Source organism: Lepidothrix coronata, unplaced genomic scaffold, assembly GCF_001604755.1.
Source record: "Lepidothrix coronata isolate B3197 unplaced genomic scaffold, Lepidothrix_coronata-1.0 Scaffold3, whole genome shotgun sequence".
NCBI lineage: Eukaryota > Metazoa > Chordata > Aves > Passeriformes > Pipridae > Lepidothrix > Lepidothrix coronata.
Window position 1 is genome coordinate 10,117,012 of NW_016690183.1, and position 22,940 is coordinate 10,139,951.

The 22,940-nt window shown below is 35.9% G+C and overlaps 1 protein-coding gene across 34 annotated transcripts in view; it reads right to left on the reverse strand.

Annotated features, from left to right (window-relative positions):
- Positions 1-22,940, reverse strand: part of CLASP2 (cytoplasmic linker associated protein 2) — a 152,244-nt gene that overhangs the window by 6,050 nt on the left and 123,254 nt on the right. For 17 of the 34 annotated variants that reach the window (XM_017820818.1, XM_017820723.1, XM_017820691.1 and 14 more), the window contains 10 exons: positions 20,010-20,173; positions 18,721-18,799; positions 18,515-18,565; positions 13,303-13,446; positions 9,526-9,669; positions 8,979-9,085; positions 7,470-7,623; positions 6,522-6,750; positions 1,994-2,187; positions 1,088-1,216 (listed from right to left, as the gene is read on the reverse strand). In XM_017820818.1, coding sequence (XP_017676307.1) covers positions 1,088-1,216; positions 1,994-2,187; positions 6,522-6,750; positions 7,470-7,623; positions 8,979-9,085; positions 9,526-9,669; positions 13,303-13,446; positions 18,515-18,565; positions 18,721-18,799; positions 20,010-20,173 — 1,395 coding nt within the window. The remainder of the gene's footprint in view (positions 1-1,087; positions 1,217-1,993; positions 2,188-6,521; positions 6,751-7,469; positions 7,624-8,978; positions 9,086-9,525; positions 9,670-13,302; positions 13,447-18,514; positions 18,566-18,720; positions 18,800-20,009; positions 20,174-22,940) is intronic. The other 17 variants (XM_017820849.1, XM_017820770.1, XM_017820732.1 and 14 more) reach the window with 1 other exon arrangement.

A 22,940-nucleotide genomic window follows, 5' to 3' on the forward strand; every position in this document is an offset into this window, starting at 1 on the left:
AATTAACATCTGATCTTCATATTAGTGCTGTGGTAGCACCTGTTATCTAGCAGGAGAAACCACTGTACAAAATGATGGTGGGTTGTACACCAATGATGTACAAAAACCTCCATAACTGTTTCTTTCCATCCTTGTGCCCTTTACTCTCTCTCACTCATAACACATGAAACCATGAGAGAGAAAAATGCACAGCCATAGAGAAGTAATGATGGGGACATGACAATTTAATAAATACACTACATGAAACAAATCAAAGAGGGTGCAGGGAAAAGAGAAACAAGTATCAGGTGAGTGATAAAGTCAACTGGCATGGAAGGAATCGCAATTGACTTCAAAACCTGAAACTCCACATTAAGTTTCACAGAGTAAGTGCCCTTTATTTAAGACATACTCATTTAATAATAAACCTGGATTCTTTCCACAGCATCAGTGACACTGATGTCAACTGCTTAATAGTGGGCTGGTTACTGTACTTGTGTTTCTTATATCCACATGCATCACCCTTTACTGTGTAGGCAGGCATCACAAATACTTTTGAGCAAGGTTACAGTTACCCTTCTTCTGAACCCCCTCACTATTCTTGGCTACAACCAACTCCCCCTTTGATACCTTCCTGTGCGTTTTCCCCTTACACCATCCACAGCTATGCTCTGTGCAGAGCTGGCTGAAAGTGGAAAGGGTTGACAACTCCTTGTCATGTTTAGTCTCATCTCTCAACCATAAACCTTAATGAAATCCAAAAGCTTGTTACAGAGCTCCAGAACACCTATATTTGGCTTAAGATGCCAAACAAGGGAAAACTTTCTTTGAGGTACTCCTTGAAGAGCTATAGTGATACACTGTTGGTTACACTGTCCTCTTGAATGGCACCTAAGGCAATTGTTGTTAGGGCTGATATTAACCATTTGAGCACTTTTAAAACTGCAGGTTGTTTTTTTTTTCTTGCATACCCATGTTAAATATATAATAATATGCCTGTTATTAAACAAATTACTTCCTCAGTAAGAGCTAGACATTTTCTGGACAGCTGTTTCATCTTGTAATAATTTGTCATAACCTTAAACAAATGAAATAACTGATTACTAACCTCCTTATGAGGATCCTTATGTGCTTCTAATGTCTTCATGATCGTGAGCTCTGCGTAATTCTTAAACCTTGCTGGCTGGTTTCTTAGAATTTCTCTTAGAACTTTCAGAGCCAAAGCTCTAATTGCATGCTAAAGATTCAATATGAAATTAAATGAGTTATGTATCTTTAAACAGACAAATGCTTTAACATTTGTTGAGCTGCTGAAAAAGTCTTTAATAATGGAAAAATATCAGGTTATGCTCTGCACATATATACAGTCTGAACTTTTTGTTAACAAATAAAACTAGGAAAAAAAAATCTTCTCAATTTTTTTTTTTGCAGAAAATTCAGGTGGCATATTATAAACACACTGCTAAACTAATTTGAATTATCTAGGCTACCTAGAAGTTAAGTTGCAAACACAAAGGCTGACAAAACTGTCATGTAAATACATTTTTGTATATGATTTTTTTTTTAAATTAAACACAAGCATTAGTGTCTTTTTGATTCTCAGTAATTTCAAACACATGGCCTCTGCAGAGAACAATTAGATAGAACTCAGTCTCTTAACAATAAGCATTACTGTGTTTTAGAAATATATTTTTAAATGCCTTGCCACACATGATGTTTTGATACTCTAGATTCCTTCAGAGGCTATTAACAGGCCAGCTTTGAAGCCCAGTGAAAAAACACTTCATTCAAACTATTGTGTCAGAAGCAACAAATAGGAATACTGAAGAAGGTAAGTATCACTGATGCCCTTTTCACCATCAGAGCTCTCAAGACTTCATGACATTTTTGTATTTCCATAGTTTGGGTTTTTTTTTAAACACTCATTGGAGTTTGGGCCCTTTCAAATTTTAAAGATACTGAAAGTAAGCAATGTTCTTTGTTAACATTCTTAACTGGGTTAATCTAAATTTACCTCTTTATCTCCAAGAGTTTCAAGCAGCAAAAGCAGTATTGTTTTGAAGTGCTCATCCCAAACACTAAAGGACTCTTCCGGAGTTAACTTCATGAGCTCGTACAGGGCAGCCTTTCTTTCCTCAACTCTCTCATTATGGTTTGATAACTCTTTCAGTAACTCGGCAACCAGATCGGAATGGTCCATGGAAGGCTCTGTCAAAAAGGAATACACAGACACAGTTCCTGGATCACTGCAAATAAATATTAGTGCATCTTGTACAACTGAAGAATATTTTCTACGATGGCTAGCCGGCTTTCTAGCATGCTCCCATTTTTTTCCCAAAATTTGTCTGCAAAAATTGCAATTTGGCTACCACTTTTTCAGTACAGCCAACATTCCTGAACAAGCCTTACAATCACCAAAAAATCCCTACAATGATATTGCGAAAAAAGCAAACCCTTGCAGGCTATTGTACTGCTAGAGTTTTTATGCTTGCAGTATCCAAATCTGACCTACACTGAAGAGCCACCTTTCCCATACGACCCTTCCATCCAAGATGAAAAATTTGTCTTCTCTCTGTTAGTATTACAGAACTGTTTAGCATTTTATAAGTCATGATCTCACAACAATAGCTAGGCTGCTAACACAAAGACTGGGGGGAAAAAATGTACAACAATGGTGCTTGGTACAAAACAGCTGAAATAAAAGCAAATCGAGCCATCTGTCCCTTGGAGATTCCCAATAGCAAGCAATTATGAGATGGCCCTGGATTTTAGTTTTGATTAGAGAGGATTCTATGATGATGGACAAATGTATTGGTGACACATGCCATATTTATAAACACTGGACTTCAAACAAAGGTATCTGCAAATAGTCATGAAATTTAAAAACGAGTCTTAAGGAAAATTAAATATCGAGTTGTTGCCTTTATTCCATCATTGAGACCCACTTAGCCTGTAAGAAAGAAAAGCATATAGCTTCCATCTTTGCACTGAGACTTAACAGAAACATGCATTTTTTTCTGGAAACAGTTTGAAATTTCTGGCATAAAATGCACATGTTCCTGCATTGCATCTTTTCTGAAATGATTCCATTTATTAACACACAAAATACATTCTCCATAACAAATTAATTATATCATATACTGAGAAACCACAGCCCTTGAACATCTTGTATTCAATACTGTAACTTGTAAATACTGTACAAAGCACTTGCACAAAGAAAAAAGCTGAATACCATAGAATCAAGTATCTTAAAATCACACGTCAGTTACCATGAAAATCATACTGTTTTTGAACCCCACATTCCTACTTGCATTGTGTTTTGCATGAATAAACAGGAGCACAAGCACCTGAAAGCAAACTGCAAGCACTTCTGCTATCTCTATATTAATGGATGGTTAATGCTTGACTAAAGGACAGAGTGAAGTTGCATTAGGTGAGTTATTAATTAGCAGAGATGAGCAGAATGGACAATTGCTTTTATGGAATCAAGATCATTATTTTTATTGCCAGAACTATTATGCATATTCTACCAAACTGTGAGGATTACAGCTATAGCAAATCCTATTTCAGGGAATGCATATTGCCACTTAATTAGCAAAACTACCCATATCAGTTTAAATAAAGTATTTTCACTGTGGTGTCATCTTTAATGTATGGAAGGAAGGGGTAAAGACAGGGGAATGTAGCAGCCATGCCCATGCAGAAGTAAAGGGAGGAAAGAAACTTCATTAGTTGAGGAAATAACTGAAATTCCTGAAAAACATGAAGATAACCAAGAAGGGTGTGCCTTCACAGCCTGTATTTTCCATTCCTTTGTATGACTTCGCACCTAGTGTTTGATTTCCAAACATTCTCCAGATAAGAATGGAGAAGCAGGAAAGAAGTCATGTTCAAAGTCTACTCTCAAAATTTCTTTTTCAGAAGGAAAAAAAACCACAAATGAACAAGAGTAGATGCAGTTCCTTCATTTGAATTAATTAAACTATGCATTAGAGAGTTAAATATTTGATGAAGAAGAGCTCTTCTCAAACCAATCAAATAATATCTTTTTGACAGGATAAACAGTGTAGGGGTTCAAAGGGAACATACAGGTATATCCTCAGTTTAGGAAAGATTTTCCTACTGTCACCCATAGCATCTTAATACAAAAGGCATGCAAACATGGTGGCCATGTTTGCAACAAGCAAAAGCAAATGAAGCTGGTGCAAAACTTGATGAATTACTTGCAGGGTGACTGGACTATAAATGGCTTTCTATTAATCTAGGGAGATACAAGTGATGTCCTTGCTCAGGTCTGTGCAGAGCCTGGTTCTGTTTGATGCTTTTGTTAAATAGCATAGAATGAATATAAAATATGCAGATGATATCAACTTAAAAGCAACTGCAGACATTCTGGAGAACAGGATAAAAATTGAAAATTATCATGATAAATCAGAGTAATGGTCTGAAAGAAAAAATGATGCTAAGTGTAAGGTGAGACACAAAAAGCAGAAATCTTAAGCCCATATACAAAGTGGCAGGTAAAAAGGAAAATGTTTGGAAAACACAATCCATGGAAATAAGCTAAAATAAATAGTTTCTTCAGAGAAGAACACTGTTTTTCAAACAGACACTGGGAACTGCTTTTAAGGAGTTTGGAAGTGACTTTGAAAGCCAGGTTTCCCTACGCTTCAGCATTTCCCCTGGGGAAAAAACAAAGTGCAAGTGGTTGGAAGATTTCGGCTGCTACTCTGAAAACCTTTTTACGGTAAGAGAGGCAAAACACTCGAATGGTCATGTGAAGTTACACCGTGACATCTCCTCTACTGGAAATTTTCAACTTCTAGACAAACCATCTGCAGAATACACGTTTGTATCCCAGTGCTGCTGACAGGACTATATCAGTAGCTAAGGTTTTCCCATCTATCCCTGTTCCACATCTTTCTCCCAGTAATACACAACAGGATAGCTGGGAGTCCAATACTAACGTAATTTTGTCATGAACAGGCAGCAATTCTCTGGAGCTTCTGAAAACTGAAATCTGATGTTCAATGAGCCCTTTAGGTTTATGGGAAAAGCATGTAACTCCCAACTGAGGAACTGTAAGCACAAAGTATTTTGCCAAGCGTGTCTTTTCTCATGAAGACTTTTTCCAAGTTATCTTAGATGAAATTCTAAAAACAACACAGAAATGACAAAATGGACATGATATAACTAAATACTAAGGGTGAACACAGGAATGAAAGCAAGTACTTTATTAACATCTATTAAAAAGAAGACCCAAATAATGTACTGCAGTACTTCTCCAGCCAGGACAAACTAATACTGGATGGGGATGCTTCATTCCAGCCAGTCATGAGTTTCTACAAAACCAGATCATGCTGGCGCAACACAGACTGCATTTGGTTTAATGTGATATCCAAAAATAAGTTGTCAGAAGGTATAAAGATCCTTCCTCCGTGTAAAATGGGATCCCTGTAATACAGAATCTCAATCATAAACTGGCCCTGTATGTGCATGGCAAAGCTATTTAACTATTATGTACGTGACATGATTCGTAAAAACTTGCTTTCCCTCAGTCTTTTTCAGAAAATAATTGGCTATACTATATGCCTCTTCATAAAACAGAAAACAAAGAGAAATGTAACTTACTTGGATTTTTTTTTTATTTAATGCAAACCTAAAGACTTATAAAATAGTGAAGAAAACACCATGTCAGAAAATAACTTTGTTTTTCAACAGTTTCTATAAACACAGTTGGATGACAGAAGCAAAACAGGCAGAAAGGGGAAAATTAATTTGTCCCTCACTATTAAGAAATACATTTACTTAAGCTATAGCTGAATACGAAATATCAAAACCAATGAATACCAGATTATGAAAACCATCGACTGCTTACTAAAATAATGACAGTACTATTACTTTGGAACCTTCCCAACATTTAGATCCAAAAAATTACCCAAAGATATACTGATAAATATTATAAGGAGGCTCTAGAATCTTCTGAAACAGCAGCCCAAGTTCCTGGATTTACATGGGCTAAATGAACCACCTTCCTGGCAAAAAGCCTGCTTGTTTTGTTTTGTTTTAAAAGAATGTTTAGTCAATAGAAAATGCCAATGTCATGTTTCAAATACAAATATATTACTAACAAAATACTTAATCTTTCACCTCATTCCATAACTGGTTTGATCCAGTTTTACTTCCTTGCTGTAAATATTTTCCCCACCCTCCCCCTTTAAATTTCAATCATAAAGCAATCTGAGAAGTAAGTTTATACTGACAATACTGCTACAGGATGTGCTACCAGAAGTTATTGTACAATATAGTTCAGTATTTACTTAATTTTTGCCCTTAATCTCTACAAATACCAGGAAATCCAACAATGTAACTCAAATGGATTACTAACAAGTAAACTAGTTCAAAATACAGTATTTGTAACAACCTCTCAAAGAAGTGGCACTGTTACCACATACACTGCTAATAATAAATTCAGAAATCAAACTTGAAGATGGAAAATCTCATAATTTTTCTTCCAACACACAAGGTAATCTGAAGCTTACCATCAGGAAACTGCTCTGCATCATCATCAAACATGGCTTCCTTCAAAGCAGATTTATTAAATGGACCAATACCATCAGAGTAATTGTATGGGTTATAATCTCGTGAGCGTGGTGAGGAGTGGGGAGGCATTGTGTTGAGTAATGATGTTTTGTTATCAAGGGCTGTTCGACCTGTATCGCTCACACCACTTCCTGCTCGTATGTCTACTAGTCCAGAAGCACTGCAAATCTGCAGGAGAAATATTATATGAACATATGAAATGGACATACCTTTCAACTAACTACATTACTAATTCATTTATGTAGCAAAAGCTTACAAATTTCAAACTAGACTCCAAATAAGAAGTCTTCGAAACAGTTCCCTAAACTTTGCTTTTCTCAAAAAACCCCAAACAAACCAAAAACCAAAAAAAAAGGAAAGTGTACATAGTCCAAAAAAAATTATGAACTAGCAACAGCTGTCAGTATTTTATCTCACGAGTTTGATGCAAATTAATTAAAAATGTGTTTAAGCATATGCATATTTGGCAAGCTCATCAAATCTGAAAGCCAAAGTTCCACAGAAGCAGAATTTTTAAACACTGCACGTAGCACTGAAAAACCCATAGGTTTTATATAAAATAAATAAAACCTTCAGGAAAACATATATTAGGGTGCAAGCTTCTCAAAAACTGAACTCCAGCTGTTTTGCAAGATCATCTGTTTTTAATCTGTTAACATTTTAAAATAAACAGGCAGTGCTACTTAGAATTAGTATTTACATTTTCAAAATGTGGTTCAAGACTAGGAACATATTTTTCTAAAGCTCTGAAGTTCAATTCGGAAGAAACATTCAATTTCAGAAGTCATAAGACATAAACCTCCTGACACAGACGCTTTATCATCTGTAATCAATCAGACACTGGCTTAGTTTGCTGATACCAAGATGCACTGAGTTTAAATACTCACCGAATCACCATCATCTTTTTTAGCATCTCGTTTTACAGGCTCATTCATATCTTCCTGACTACGAAAACTGAAATTCTGAATGGCTTCAGTGACTCCACGAAGAGAGCTGTAAATATCTTCAGAATTCATATTTTCAGTGTCATAGTCAAATGCACTGTGGGGCACAAAGAAGGACACGGGAATTAAGATTTATTTTGTGACCTCATATTTTTAAATCACATTAGCATACAACTACAGAGACTCAAGAGGTATTAATAAAACTATCACTTTTCTTGAAACTCATTAAGAAAGCAATCTGGCTCTCCACAATACAAAACTGTATTATGGTATGTCTTAGCAGGCATACTGCCACTGACAGAAAGCACTGAGAAGCAGCCAAGGGAAAGGCTACATTGTGTAGCAGCATCTGCCTGAATAAACGAACTTCTTTTGCTTTTTCACTCTACTGAGTATGAAACACCTGGAAGTTTTATACCATCATCTTTCTGAAGAAGTCCCAAAGTAAGGAGGATTGATAAAACTCAACAGGAAGTTGATTGGTAAAAGCAAAATTACGAAGTCCACTTCACTGGCAAGACTGGTACCACAAAAACCATTTAAAACTCTTAATTCTTTATTCTCCTCAATATTAAGTCTGGTTTCATGACCCAATGTGATGGTTTTGGCTGAGAAAGTTAATTTTCTTCATAGTAGCTGGTAAGGGGTTATGCTTGGATTTGTGCTAGAAATAGGGTTGATAATTCAGGGATGTTTTAGTTACTGCTGAGCAGTGCTTACACAGAGCCAAGGCCTTTACTGCTCCTCACACAGCCCTGCCAGTGAGTGGGGCTGGGTGTGCACATGGAGCTGGGAGGGGACACAACCAGGACAGCTGACCCCAACTGACCCAAGGGATGTTCCATACTGCGTGGAGTCATGCTCAGCATATAAAACAGAGTGAAGAAGGAAGAAGGGGGGATGTTTAGAGTGATGGCAATTGTCTTCCCAAGTCACTGTTACAAGTGATAGGGCCCTGCTTTCCTGAGGACAGCTGAATACCTGCCCACCATGGGAAGAGGTGAATGAATTCTTTGTTTGGCTGTGCTTGCACAAGAAGCTTTTGCTTTACCTATTAAATTGCCTGAGTTTTCTCACTTTTATATTCTGATTGTCTCTCCTATCCTGCCACAGGGAGAGTCAGTGGCAGCGTGGGGCTTAGTTGTTGACTGGAGTTTAACCACGACACTCAGCTGACATATTCTAACATTTGTCAGAGGTGAACACCTCTGTTCCTTCTCTTGCTAATCCATTTGCATACCAAAATGCACAGTCCTTTCCCACCTAAGGCCAGCTTTGGCACTTGTCAATGTACTTTCAGTTCACTGTGCTATCATTCTGCGGAGGAAAGGTGACTACTTTTAAGCATCTGTCATTTTGTGCCAAGTTTTCTTCATGCTTTGGGGTTACAACTTTGGATAATGTGCAATGAAACCCTAGATGCAGAACTGTAACCCCACCAGCCTACATCACCTTGGTGACAAAGTGTTCTGCGATGTATTGGTTGGGGAAGTGAGAGGACTTGACCAACTTGCTGGGGAGCGTGGAGTAGGTCTTGTTAAAGGACTTCCCATCGATCCCTGGAGAAGGAGGAGAGGTGAGAAGAGATACTCCAGTAGTACTTCAGCTTCCCTTTTTACATTATTGTATTTATTTTCTAGTGCCCAGAAACATTTAAAAAGCTTCTATTAATTTCTTGGATTGGCTAAACAATTACTAGCAACTTTAATCCTGTGTAACTTTGAAATTAGAAAATAAAAGATAAGCTACTCTTAAAAAGCACATTCAAACTTATTAAGTCACTTGGAAGCAATATAGACTAAGAAACTTTAATTCTACAGGAACAAGAAAAGGCATTCCATAAAGAGTGGTATCAGCTACTAAGATGGGCTTCTACATAGATTTGGGTTACCTTTCCTCCTCTACCAACCTTCTTGCTCTCACAAATAACTCCACTGAAATGTGCTTATGTTCAAAACATCAATAACTTTAGAAAGAATAGTAATAGAGGTGAAGATACCTGACCACTATTGCCTGTATTCCGGAGATGATTATGGAGAAGCTTTGTAGCTCCATCCTGAAATGTTTTTGGTAAAGCACCCAATAGCATTGTAAACTCTGGAGTGTTGAGTTCAAAAAGGGAAATCAGCACTGACTGTGCAGCCTGCAAGAAGAAAATCCAAATTGAAGACATTAATTAAGAGTTTCAAAGTAATTTTATCAGCAAGAAATGTATAATGAGTTATAATTACAAAATGTGACTTAAGTCTTGATCAAGCTTAAATAAAGATGTTAATAGATAGGAACAAAAGTAATTCATATTTGCTGGTAAGCTGAAATTCTGATTTTGATAAATTCAGGCACACAACAATAATTTTAATAAGCAGTCTTTCAGAAATGCACTTTTCAATTCCCCTAACCCAGATCTCTCATCAGAAAAAAATACTGAAGGAATTTGCAAAATGGCTTTTAAGGGGTTTGGGAAGTTGAACAAGTTTAAAGAGAGAAATGGAACACACCAGGCAGGAACAAGCCTGTGCTCCCTTCTCCTGAGTACTGAAAGTAGCAATTCCAGATCATAGCTAATCAACACACTAACTTGAAAAGGAACAGTTACCACTTTAGAAATTAAAAATACCCCAAACAAACAAGACACCCCGACTGGAACAAGACTGTAGTGATCACAGCACTTGATACTCTTCATAATGTATCCTACAGCCAAATTAGTTAGTTAACCTTGCCCCCACTTCCCACTCTGCTTCCTTTTACCATTTTAAAGGATAGACAAACATTTAGCTGACTACGTATTCTGAAGTTGAAAACTTAAGTCTGTAGTCCACTGGATGTCACCTCCCACACCCTCAATTTTATCAGTTCATCTTTAACACCATGCTCTTTCTACAGCATGTTTTATTACATATATTTTTTTTACCTGAAAAAAAAAATCATTGCTCTTCACTAACAGAGCAACACAGTAAGCTATACAATGGTTGTATTCCTTTAGTAAAAGAATACTGACTGCATAAATCAGTAGAGTTTGTACAGTTTGATGAAGATTCACTGGATAGTGTCACAAACCTGTTAACATCGTAACTAAACTAACATGTGCAAAGAAGAGCTAGAGAAAGTTCGAGAATTAACAGCTTCTTTGTAGTAAGAAACTCTGACTGTAAGATTAACCAACTATGTGTAGTTTATACAGCTCACCACCAAGGTCTGCCATGCACTGGAGAGAACCAGTGCCTCATGTGAGACAGAATGATAGGCAGCCTGCTTAAGCAGCAACATACTCTAAGCAAGTAGTTTAGAAAATTCTTTTAGACATTTATTTCCCTCCTTTTGCTTCCAGAGCAATGAACTGTAGCATTTTTTAATTAAAAGTGGAAAGCCAAGGTATGAGTACACATACCTGCACACATCTTAGTATTAAGTTTAACGACAAAAATCCGAGCATGTCAGATTGCCACAAATTATCTTTCCATACTCGTGACTAGCTGTTTTCTTCAACTTTTATTTCCTTCTCCCTGTGACAAGCTTTCCCTTTAAGTGATCACCGTGAATGCCCTCTGCAATCTGTCTTTGATGTTTCTCTTGTCCTTGTTATTTCTTATGGTCAGTCTTTTAATCAAAATTGACACAAAGCAAAATTAAAACAAATTCATCAACTGAGCAAAGGTTTGGGAATTACCACTTTCCTTTTTCTGTCCTGTTATCCAGTCTCCAATCCATAACACTGTGTCTATTTAAGCTGCTAATAAAAGGACACAATGGACAGTCCAGGGTCATATCAGAAAACAATACTATCGTGTCTGCCCAAAATGAAGCTCTGTCCAAAGTATCAAAATTAATACTGACTCACAGAAGGTTTTCAACTATGCAATTATATGTTTTCTCTCTTTTTTCCTGAACACAGAAACTTCATTACGTTTAGAGTATTATATACATTTTAGAGTATTGGGAAGTTTTTCTTCTCCTCAGCATAAGCTCTCTCTTATATTTCAGTCATACAGAGATCAACTTTAAAGACTGCAATAAGGGTTAGAAGTATTTCTTTGGTTTTGTTTTCTTCTTAGAAGAACTCTAAGAAGATTCTAACTCTTTCCAGAAGCATTCTAATCTTAGAAGAAATCTGTGTTCGGAAACACAACTTTACCTTCCAGCAAGAAGTCCCATGTCACTGAACTACACCAGAAGCACCCAACTGCAGACTAATAAACTAAGATTTTTCACAATACTTGGCACTGGAAATGTTTTTACTAATGAAAAAACCAAATCCCTGAATTATACAGAAGTACTTTTGGAAAAGCTTGTTATTTAAAGAAATCATACTAAATGCTATAAAGTCTATTAAACTAAGTAAAACTAAAAAGCCTGTAATAGCAGGTTGAGAAGCCTGTTAAGAGAATGAAATATTTTGTATAATCAGAATAACTCTTTGACTTCTTATTGGTAAAATTTTATTGTCAAGAGTTATAAAAGGATTTTGGCCGCTAGTTGCCTCTGACAGTTGTGTTATGGAAAGAAAAAATAAAATGAGAAAACTTATATAATTAAGGTGTTCCAGACGATTAAACTCACTGGCAATTCTTTCCATGATTCAGTTACTTATTGACATAAAAATGCTTATTAGACATATGAACCATCAGATAAGACAGCTTGCCACGTGTCTTAGTACTAAAACTTCACTGATTTAGAAGATAGTGCTGCTTCAATTCTCCTGTTTTATGGTCTTTTATATGTCACTAGAACATGATATCAGGCAAGAAAAGTCCATTGGATATAATATATTACAGCTTTCTCATACTCACAAAGTTATACAAGAAGTGAAAGACTAAAACAGTATCTCAAATATAAACTCTCCTGTGTTTTTTTTCAGTGAATATTACAAGCATTCTAGATACCAAGAAGTCATGGAAGTTATTTTTATTATTAGTTTTCTGTGTCAAAGACACTTGCACTGATGAGACATAAAGTTAGTATGGTTATTTAGCCTTCAAAAAGTGTTAACATGCTGGCAATGGCAGCTATGAAAGAATGGTTGGTGACTATCAGAACAAAACTCGATTCCACCAAACTGCAAACAAAATTAGAAAATGTTTGCTACCTGTAAGCTGAAGTACTATTTAGAAACCCTTTCCAAAGCCTGCTTTAATAGTAGCTGTGTAGCTCACAGTAGTAGTAGTATATCTGTGTAGCTCACAAATATTAATTTTCACAATGTTAGATGGAAAAAGGAGCTTTGCATTGGAACAGCAGCACTACAAGAACAAACCTTTGACACTACCTTATTAAAGTACAAATTTTCTTCTGTCAAAGGTTCAACAGCTATTGACCTATCTTTGTTAAACACAAAGGACTTGAGAAAATCCAACAGAGATTAGACCAAGTTTGCTACCAAATTTACCACTCACTCTAGTTACAAATGTGCTATTAGCATCACAGAGGGTGGTCTCTGAAGTAATATTAAAACTGTATAGAAAAGAAATTTTGATACTAGATAGTGCTTGAAAAAAAGTTATTCCTTGTATTATGAAACAATCTCAACATATTAACATACATGAAAACATAACCCTAATGGAGAGTTTCAAGATGTGTTAATTTAAAATTTTTACTTTTTACTTACAGAAAAAATAGATGCATTTACTGAGAACGATATAAAAGTATCTTTTCTCTATGAAAGAAATAAGTTTGCTTTTAAAGGAATTTTTTTTTTGTTTAGGCAAGAAATATCACCTTCTCTAATTTGCCAAGGTACTTGGAATGTACTGCAATGCTAAGGACACATTAACAAACATACCTTCCTAACATCTGAGCTTTTAGGTTCAGTGGTCCAGGTGATGATTCGAGACACTGCTAACCTCGTTTCACTTGAGTTAACAAAATCTCCTGGATCCATCTGTTGTGCAAGAGTTTCTATGTATTTTAGGATTGCAACTTTGACCTGCAAAGAGAAACAGAGTCAGGTGGACAGTAAAAATGGTGTGCTACAAGAAAAAGTGTGCTTGCAGAGTGGAGTATTCCCTAAAATAAAGACTGCTTTTTTTCTAATTAAACTAGACATGTTTTCAGCATTGATATAAAACTTTTTATAACAAATCAATTTACAAGTGGATAAACATTTGAAGAAGGGAGTTATTCCATAGAAATGCAAATATTCATAAAAAGCTTACATTTCACTGCAATTAAAAGACACATAAATCACTGCATATGCAGAAGCTTGTATTTAAAAAAAAAAAGAAAGAAAAGATTTATTCAGAATTATTATGAACTTTTTGCAAGTACTAAAATAAAAAATGAGTATCATTTGATGAACCAATAATCAGCTCTTACTAGTTCCTACTAGCAGTTAGGTAGTTAATACTCAGTACTTTTTTATAAAACACCAGAGTCGAGCAGTCACTGTCCTTGGGAATAAGCCACAGGAATCTTCCCATTAAATACTAAGAAGGTGTGGAATGGAATTTCTAGAAGAGACTCGGGGGGGGGGGGTCACGTGCACACTTTTTTTAAAGATATGTAGAAGACAGAGACATGGATTTACCCGGAGGACAGAAAAGCTGCTGTACTCCCTGATTTATCTAAGGTTTACCATAGTTCTTTTACTCCACTAACTCCCTCTACTCCTTATGCAGAATCCCTGTTTTGTACATCCCAGCCTCTCTCTAGTTTCTCCAATACTGCCCTACTTGGGCAAAGGACTACTATGCTTCTATAATATTTACCTCCTCAACTCCTGCTGCCTCAGAGATTTGTCACCCAACCAACAAAAGTGGTGAACATTTATTTAGGTCACCTATTTGACTTGGCTGCTTTAATTTCCACTAGTAATTACAGTGAACTAGAAATACCTATCAGGAGGGAGACACCTACATCCATCATAATCAGAAACCAAACCAGTTCTGGGTGTACCTTTGATTGTTCATGGCTTGTAGTACAACTGTTCTGAGCAAAGCTATTCAGAAATTTCTCTTGGTCATGAAACTTGCAAGCTAGTAAAAACTCAAGATACGCTGGCACACACATGAGGATTAATAATGAATACTTCATTTTCAAAGCAGCTGTTAAAGCTCATCTTTGAAGTTACACAACAAGTAACAGCTGGAGGCTTTCATCTTATGCAGATCAATATCAACAAATGCAGTAAACCCCACACTATTTGCTAGATTCTTTCCAAGGAAAAAATAAACCACAAACACCTCTGGAGCAAAAAAACCTTAGGCCACATGACTTCCCAAGTCTGAAGTAGTAGTTAAAATTTCTACATTACCAAGTGAAACCATTATGACAACACTATGTTTCACTGTTTAGGACATAAATATATTTAATATAACTCTTCAAAAAAATTGCTCTTAAGAGCTGTAACACTTAGAACACCCAGAGGCATTTCTCCCACTGAAAAAAACTCTGAAGTACTGTATCTGAGAGAGGAGTATTATTTAGTGTTTAAATTATTCCCTGAGGAAATCGCACAGACTTCTGGAAAGACAGAGGCTCTCAGGAGAGAGAAGAGCACTGAACAGAAGATGAATGGAGAGAGTTCACACTAATAAAGCTTTTCACAGTGAGACACATTCCCAAAGCTAAATTTGAGAGCTATTTTGAAAAAGAGTGTTTTTCACTAATTGTTTTTCAGAGAAGAAATTCTAGAAGGGTTATACTTTTCTATGCTCACATATAATGAAACAGTATTATTACAGACAAAAAAACCCACCCTGAAGTAAACTCCATAAGAGCAGTGAATCTATTTTAGATGTATTTTTGCCAATATTTTTTGCCAGTATTTACAATATAGCCAATATTTTGTTATTACAAGAAGATGTACAGAACTGAAATTCAGGAATAAAAAGTCCAGCACAGTTCTCTTTCAACAATCCATCTAATCTTTCTGAGAGAGGAGATGAAAATTTTTTGACTGTAATGAAAGCATCTCTAAAATTCTTACAATGAATATCTGGTGTTAATCTGAAACCACTCTTTGTGAAGTTGCTTAATACTGCCCTGACGTTCTTTGTACTCTTCTAGGTTGAATTTACTGCATTTTTGCTGGACTATAAACACTGAGGCATTTTTCCTGTACATCATATAACACAGGCAGGCATTTTGTTTAAGAACAGCACTGCTGCAGTAAGTGAGATGAAATACATACAGATCAAGTCACGATTAGCACTATGACTCAGAAAAAAATAGATCAGACATAAATAGAATTAAAGTGCTTCATAAATATCTTTCACATATAATGAAACAATAAGTTTTGGCACAAAAATATGTGCAACTACCTCCAGAGATTCAGGAACTACTGTAAGAATGCTACAGAGTCAGTGCTAGAGGATAAATTGTTTTCCTGTCCTGTGAAAAATGTGAGATGTACAGGGTTTCTTTTGCTACATCAGGGTAAGAGAACAGAAACATTTCATGTAACAGGAAAAAAAGAAAAAAGGAGAAAGTAATACAGAGAAGTTGCTTTCCTCAAACCTGAAAACAGTCTGCTTACACCCCAGGTGTCTGTCTCCAAGTTACTGGATACTAAAAAGTGACTGCCTCTGCCATTATTTAACAAAATTACTAAAATGTACACTAAAGGTGAATTTTGAAGGGCTCTCTCACTGCTGCAAATCTGTGTCATTGGCTGGTTGGTTGTTTTCTTTTAATTCAGAAATTTTAATACTGACTTTGTAAAAAAAATAAAATCTGATCCAACTGCGGCAAAAACCTTTGTCAATAAATCAGTACTTTCAAAGGAAAGAGGGATTCAGAAATGTGAGCTCTGGTCACAATGCTTAAATCAATTCCTCACTGAGTCTGAGCCATCTGATATTCAAGCCAAGAAAAATGACTGGAAGTGTATTTCAGGACAACATTTATTCTTTGGAAACTGTATGTTTTGCACCTGCAAAAATAAGCTTAACAGATTATATCCCGTGTAGAACATTTGGCTCCTATGCCCACCTATACATTTGACCGAAATAGATACATGCATCTGACATCTCTAAGCTGAGTTTCAGCAGTTCACCACACCTACATGTAAAATTACCACAGAACTAAGACAGATACTGCACAGTACATTACGCTGGATCCTCTGCAGATTTGGTCAGTAGAATTCTATCTTCTTTATAGTTGGTCCTCTTACTGCCTAGCTATCCAAATCCACCTCTGTGGCTGCTCTAAAAGCTCAAGTTTTATTGTCTGAGACTTAGCTGTGTTTCTAAGGGTAAGAATGATAATGATGGTTTACTCCAAAGGATCATGATTATTTACTACCATGTGAAAACCAGAGGAAAAAGTAATTTGCAGAAGGCAATCATTCCATGGCACAAATTTCTGATATACCATTCCTTCTTATATCTGACCATCTCTAAGGATGCTGAAAATCCCTTCTCTGACTTTTTCCTGTCACAGTGACTGCCGCTTCTCAGTATTCCTTGCCCAAAGGCACACTGTGAAACAAGATAATAATTTATCAAAGAACAAAAGCTGAAGACTTCAAGAATTGGAGTAGTGCCCTAGGATTATCAGTTAACCTGTTAGACATCTGGGTGCACTGAAGAGGGGTTTACTAAAAGTATTTAAAAATGTGGATATTAAATAGATACTTCTGCAACTTGTGCTCAATAACTTTACTGTCTGGATCCTGAAGTTGTAGTTACCATATAAAGACAGAAGTAGGGAGGAGATACCACTTTCTTCTAGAAAAAAGCTTACCTTCTCTTAAACATACTTTACTGTCCGAAAAATTCATTTTAAATACTCTTGATATTGTTTCAAACTAACACATGTCCTTCTACAGAGGTAACTTTTACCGACATCTTGATTTCAGAAGTCTCTCTCAAATACTGGAAATTATTTTCAGAATGTCTTCCCACAAAGTATTACATATTTCTTAATTCCTTCTAGGCCATATAGTGAATAATCTTGAGCATTGCCCCAACTCAGTCAAGTAGGAGTCTGTCCTGTTCCAAATCTATATTCTCAATTTTGAAACGTGCTCAATATACCTTTAATACCTATACTACTGTATGGGAAAAAAAAAAAAAAGACTACCTCAACCATCAAATCCACCTTCCTGGGGAGGAAACCAAGTAAAATAAAACCAAGATCATTTTTTTCCAAGGATTCATTTAAACAACAAACTGATTTTTACTACCTCATTTGCTGTCTTCAATAAATGACAGCAGTCCCTTTTTAACACAGCTCTACGAAGCAACAGTGGTCAACGTATCAACTGTCCTCAAAAGCTTAAAAATGTAAATTTTACTGTATTGTAGACAAAAAAGGCATATTCATGTGACTTTAGGTTCAACATAACTTGGGAAAAGTCATATTCTTGTGCAGTATCAAACTGTATTTCGTGCAGGATAGAGCAGAAAATGCCAGTTATCATATGCTTGTTATTTCCCCTTTCATATTACTCATAAATCTTAGGATTTGATGCATTTATACTAAAATCAACTCTCTTTGGAACTACAAATGTATTACAGAACACATTTTTACTTTTCAGTTCTGCTGGCAGGTCTATAGACTATAGATTCTTATGTAAAAATGTGTGCAATTATAAAACTACACACTGCTTTCAGAAAAGTGTACCAAAGAGGGAGTTGATTTTTGACACAGTAACTCAAATTCATATTAATATTAGAATAATTTAAAATAACTGAAGACCTATCAGGCCAAACACAGGAAAATAAATCTATATCTATGAACTAGGAAAAGAAGATTGGGAAATCACAAACATAAAATTAGAAAAGACTTGATAGAGTGAGTTTGCATAACCAGCTTGATGTTAGGCAGCCACATTTTTGTTGCTCATTTTTACTGTATTGTGGTTTTATTAGATCTCTCTTGTAGCAAACATTTTCATACTATTGTCATGTTTAAAACTGAACATCTGCATGCTTAAAGTTTCTCGCAAAGGTTAGTAGCAGCATATGAATGCATTCAAATAAAAATTATTGAAAACACTGTAAGAGTTTCACATAGGGTTAAAGAATAAAGACAATAATTCAGACAAAAACCTTTGAGCTCCAAAAAGAGCGAAGCTGGTCCTGTAGTGCTGGCTTGACTGTCTGAAAGTTTACAAAAACAAAATCCACTAATTGAAAACCTTTTTTTTCTTTGTTTTTAAACAAAACAAAAATAACAATCCAATTTCAAATATTAAGACAAACAAATGTCTATGAATGAAGATTTCTGTTTTCAAAGCAAGCCTGAAAAGTCTTACCTTCAGGCTAGGTGTTTGGGTCTGGTCAACAGTAAATCTCATTAAAATACTGAATTGGAGGTCATTTGGAAAAGATTCCCTGTAAACAAACAAAATAATGTTAGGTTATGTGAAATTTTCTCTTAATACCTTTTGAGAAATGCTAAATAAGCCCTCACTCTTTTCAGTGAAGAAAAGCTTTAGTACTTCTAAAAGAAATTTCTACAGGTTTTGCTGATACTGTATCTGACTTTTCAGAAACATTCATTTTGGTATGTAAAGGACAAAATTAAAAGAATTCCTGCTTCAAAGCAATTACAGCTATAATAGATAATGCAAGTAATAAGGAATCATACAATAATGATATGGTAGTATCATATTCTAAGTTTTTGCAATCCCCAAGTCAATATGCAGCAGTACTGCTGAAGTTATACACCACACCCCTCCCATATACTTCTCCAAACTAGCCTGCTCCATTCTGCTCTCTACTCTCCCATACTGCATCTCCAGGTATGATCCTCAAGGAGTCTGCTGCAGCAGCAGCAAAAAAATTCCCTGTCTCCCAGCTACATACGCCATACTCTTCCCCAGATTTCCCAGCCCATCTGGCACGTGGATAGGTTCAGCAGAGGCCTGGACTGCTTAGACTCTCCTGTACTTCAGAGAATGGAGCATGACAATAAGTCCCAGAGCCCCTCCAACTCTACTTAAAAGACTTAGTTTTCAATTGGAAATAACACTAGACAGGGATGGGTATCTCTGATGGTCCCCAAAATCATGAAGATCATTTTGGAATCAGTCTATTAATGAAGTCTGGGCACAACGGAGGGAAGACAGACAGCAAACCTATTATTGCCATAATAATTAAATGTTATGCTGACACTGAGAGATGAATATTCCAATAGGACTTTTACAGCAAAATAAAGAAGTTTAAACACAATTTCTACATCACCGAACACGGGGTAAGACAACAAACACACATGGCTCAGATGCACATTTTGGAATCAGATAAGTAGTATCATATTAGTTTTTCAGCATTAAAAACTCAGACCCTTTCAACTGAGAATCACTTAGGAAACCAAGATGCTTAAGTACCAAGATTTACTGAAGTTTCACAATCTGTTATGAGCTCTGCATTTTTCCAAGAATCATAAAACACACAGGAAGAAAAAAAAAAGACAAAGAAATAAACTGGAAGTAAGGGTTTGGAATTTTTTTCTTTTGTTATTAAGAACTTTATTTTATTTCCAACAATTAATTTCTTCCATTATTAACAACTATATTGTTGTTACTTCTTAACAACTCATTACCTTGTGACATCAAGTGCCTTCTGAACTTTTGCTTGTACAGATCCAAGCAAATCAGCGCCCATTTTTTTCAACAGCTGTGTCAGCAGTACAAACAGCCAGTCCTGCAGATCTTCTTTATGGACCTGGATGAAGTCGACCAGTGTCTCCAAAAACATACTGAACACCTAAAAGGCAGAAGAAGATGGAAAGAGGGTAGGATGGGGCAAAAGAGGAAACGACACTGACGTATGCTGAACTTACAAACAAAGAAGAAAGCAGTAAGGGAATCAAAGGCAGAGAAAGGCAGTGTTTTGCAGCCAAGCAGGAAAAAAAAAAAAGGAAAAGAAAAGAAATCTGCCTTGCTTTTTCATTGGATTTTGATACAAGAGTATATTGGAAATGTTAGCTGACTTCTGTAGAAGTTTGACAATTAGATATTCCATGCAGTTTTGTCAAGAAAAGAAATGCTTACTGTGATGGCTGGCGCAACCTCAATTTTTCCAGTATAACTTAATTTTTTACCCTTTCAAGCTTTATCATTGAGTTGATTTGACATATTCCTCAAAGACTACAAAAAGGCTTTCTCTTTAAAACCAAAAAAGCTGCTACAATTGTTTAGCAAAATATTAATTGTAAATATATGCATTACTAAATACTGCAAAATCATGAAAGTTCGCCAATTCCTTTACATAAAATATTTGTAGAAGAGAACAAGATTCTTCTACTACTGCAGGTATCCCAACACAAAATTATTCACCACAGTAGGGGAAAAAAGTCACGATGAATGCATTTCAGATTGGCAGGTGTTTAAAACACAGAAGTACTTTTGTCTTTTAGAAAACAGGATATCCATTGTGTTCTTTTCAACAAATAATGTTGAAAAGACTGCATTCGGTAAAAAAAATAAATCAAAACAAAACCATGTATTTTCGTATTTACAGTAATCTCAGCACTCACACCAGGAAGAAGGGCTTTTTGGAGGGAAGGGGTAAAGGAGGGCACAACAAATAGGTAACTTTGTTTAAACAACTCTTTTAGTATATCTCACTAATTTTAAGGTTTTTTTCAAGACTTACAGAGTGAAATCAGAATGCATATGGTCTATACAAGTGTGGCCCATAGATTTCCTGTTTCTCTGACAAGAAAAATGGGTGTTTGGGCTGAAAATGCTACCTTCAGAACTGATACACACTCTAGCTCCAGCACAGAGTTGGGTACAGAAGCAGAAATATTGCTGTGATGCAAAGCAGGTTGGAGAGATATTGCCTCCTGAGTATTTTTGACATGGGTTCATGGTCAGAAATTGCTGCTGTAGAGGAAGGGCTGGAACCCCACATCCTCCTGCAGCTGACCTGGCTAGTCATATGATCAAATTCCGCTACTGTCTGTGAGGGTGCATGATCCCAAACTGTGATCATACCTCATGTGGCTGCAGAAATGAGCCCTTGGAAGTGGACTTTCTTCCACAACACTGATCCAAATTTGAAGGAGGTGGTGCATGCTGCTGTATGCCTTCTTCACTGAGGAAATTTGATCTCTTAAGTTGATTATCAAGTCAGGGTATGCAAATGTACACCATAAAGTGGAAAAAATCCACACAAGTATCTTTTAAAGAAGTGCCTCAAAATTTACACTAGAAATAAAAAATAAATTCAAATTCTTTTTGTCAAGAAAAGTTGGACCAGATGATCCTTGAGGTTCCCTTCTATCTAGGTATTCTATGATTTTCTCAGGATCCACTAGAGACTAGGGAGAACCCTTTAAGAAACATCTTAAATACTGAAGATCCATGTTAGAAACAAAACAATACAAATCCTACTCAATATAAAGCCTGTAATGATTAGCTGCTTAAATTAACTTCCCTTTTGGGGCAAACTACATTAAACATTGTAAAAAAAAAAAAAAAGAGAGAGAGAGAAAAATTGCCAACTCCCTGCTGTATGCAGGTCTGAGTTTGACAAATTACCCTGCCAGTACTGGGACGAAATTTTTATGCTTGGGATTAGAAACATCTTCTGTATTAAGGCTAAACTGAAACAATACATCACTTTGTGGATGCACAAAGCCGTAGACACAATTACAAGACAGGCAAACCAAAGCAATAAGTACTTTCTGTATTGTAATATGACAGTCTGTGGATTTCACAGCCCTAAAATATGGGAAAAGTATACTGGAATTAGGTAAGCAACAAAAAAAAAAATTCCAGTGCTATAAAGATTACACTGGGGGATCTTAAAACTATATTCAAAACCCTTCAAATTAAACTATACAGGTCAGCAGAATTTAAACCTGTTTAAACTTGTTTCTTTGAGTTTGCAGACACTGACACACACATCTTCTCCATTAAAACACGAAGGTTGAACAAACTGATTACAACTTCTTATTTGATGGAGTAATGTGGACTACTTATGACACTTCAAACATGTAAAGTGGTTTAATTTCAAATCATTATGGAAACAAATTATCAATCACTGGCAAAAGTACTCTTAAGATCCTGTGCTGATGTTTTAGCTGTTAAAAATACACCTAACTGAGGACTCAGTTTTGTTTTCATGCTTTATTTGTTTTTAGGTTTACCATAGTGAATGTCTGGAGAAAACTCATCTGAGTCATTTTGTTTTATTAAAAAAAAAAACAAAACAAACAACTAATCATACCACTTTGTCTTATACCAAAGTGTGAACAATTTAAGAAGGCTGAAAGAGCATTTAAGGTACAGGATGAACTTGGAATGGAAAATGGAACTCAACCACCTATATGTTGAACAATGTATGTGGATACTGCAAAAACTGCAGTTTCCATTTTTATGATGCAAATTAAAATTCTGAAATTAACCATCTAAAGCTGAAGGTTTTAATAATTTGATAGTGGAAAAAAAAATAGATATGAAAATAACTATAAGTGATCTACCTTTAAAATGAATTATTTCAGATGTGCCAACCACCACAATAT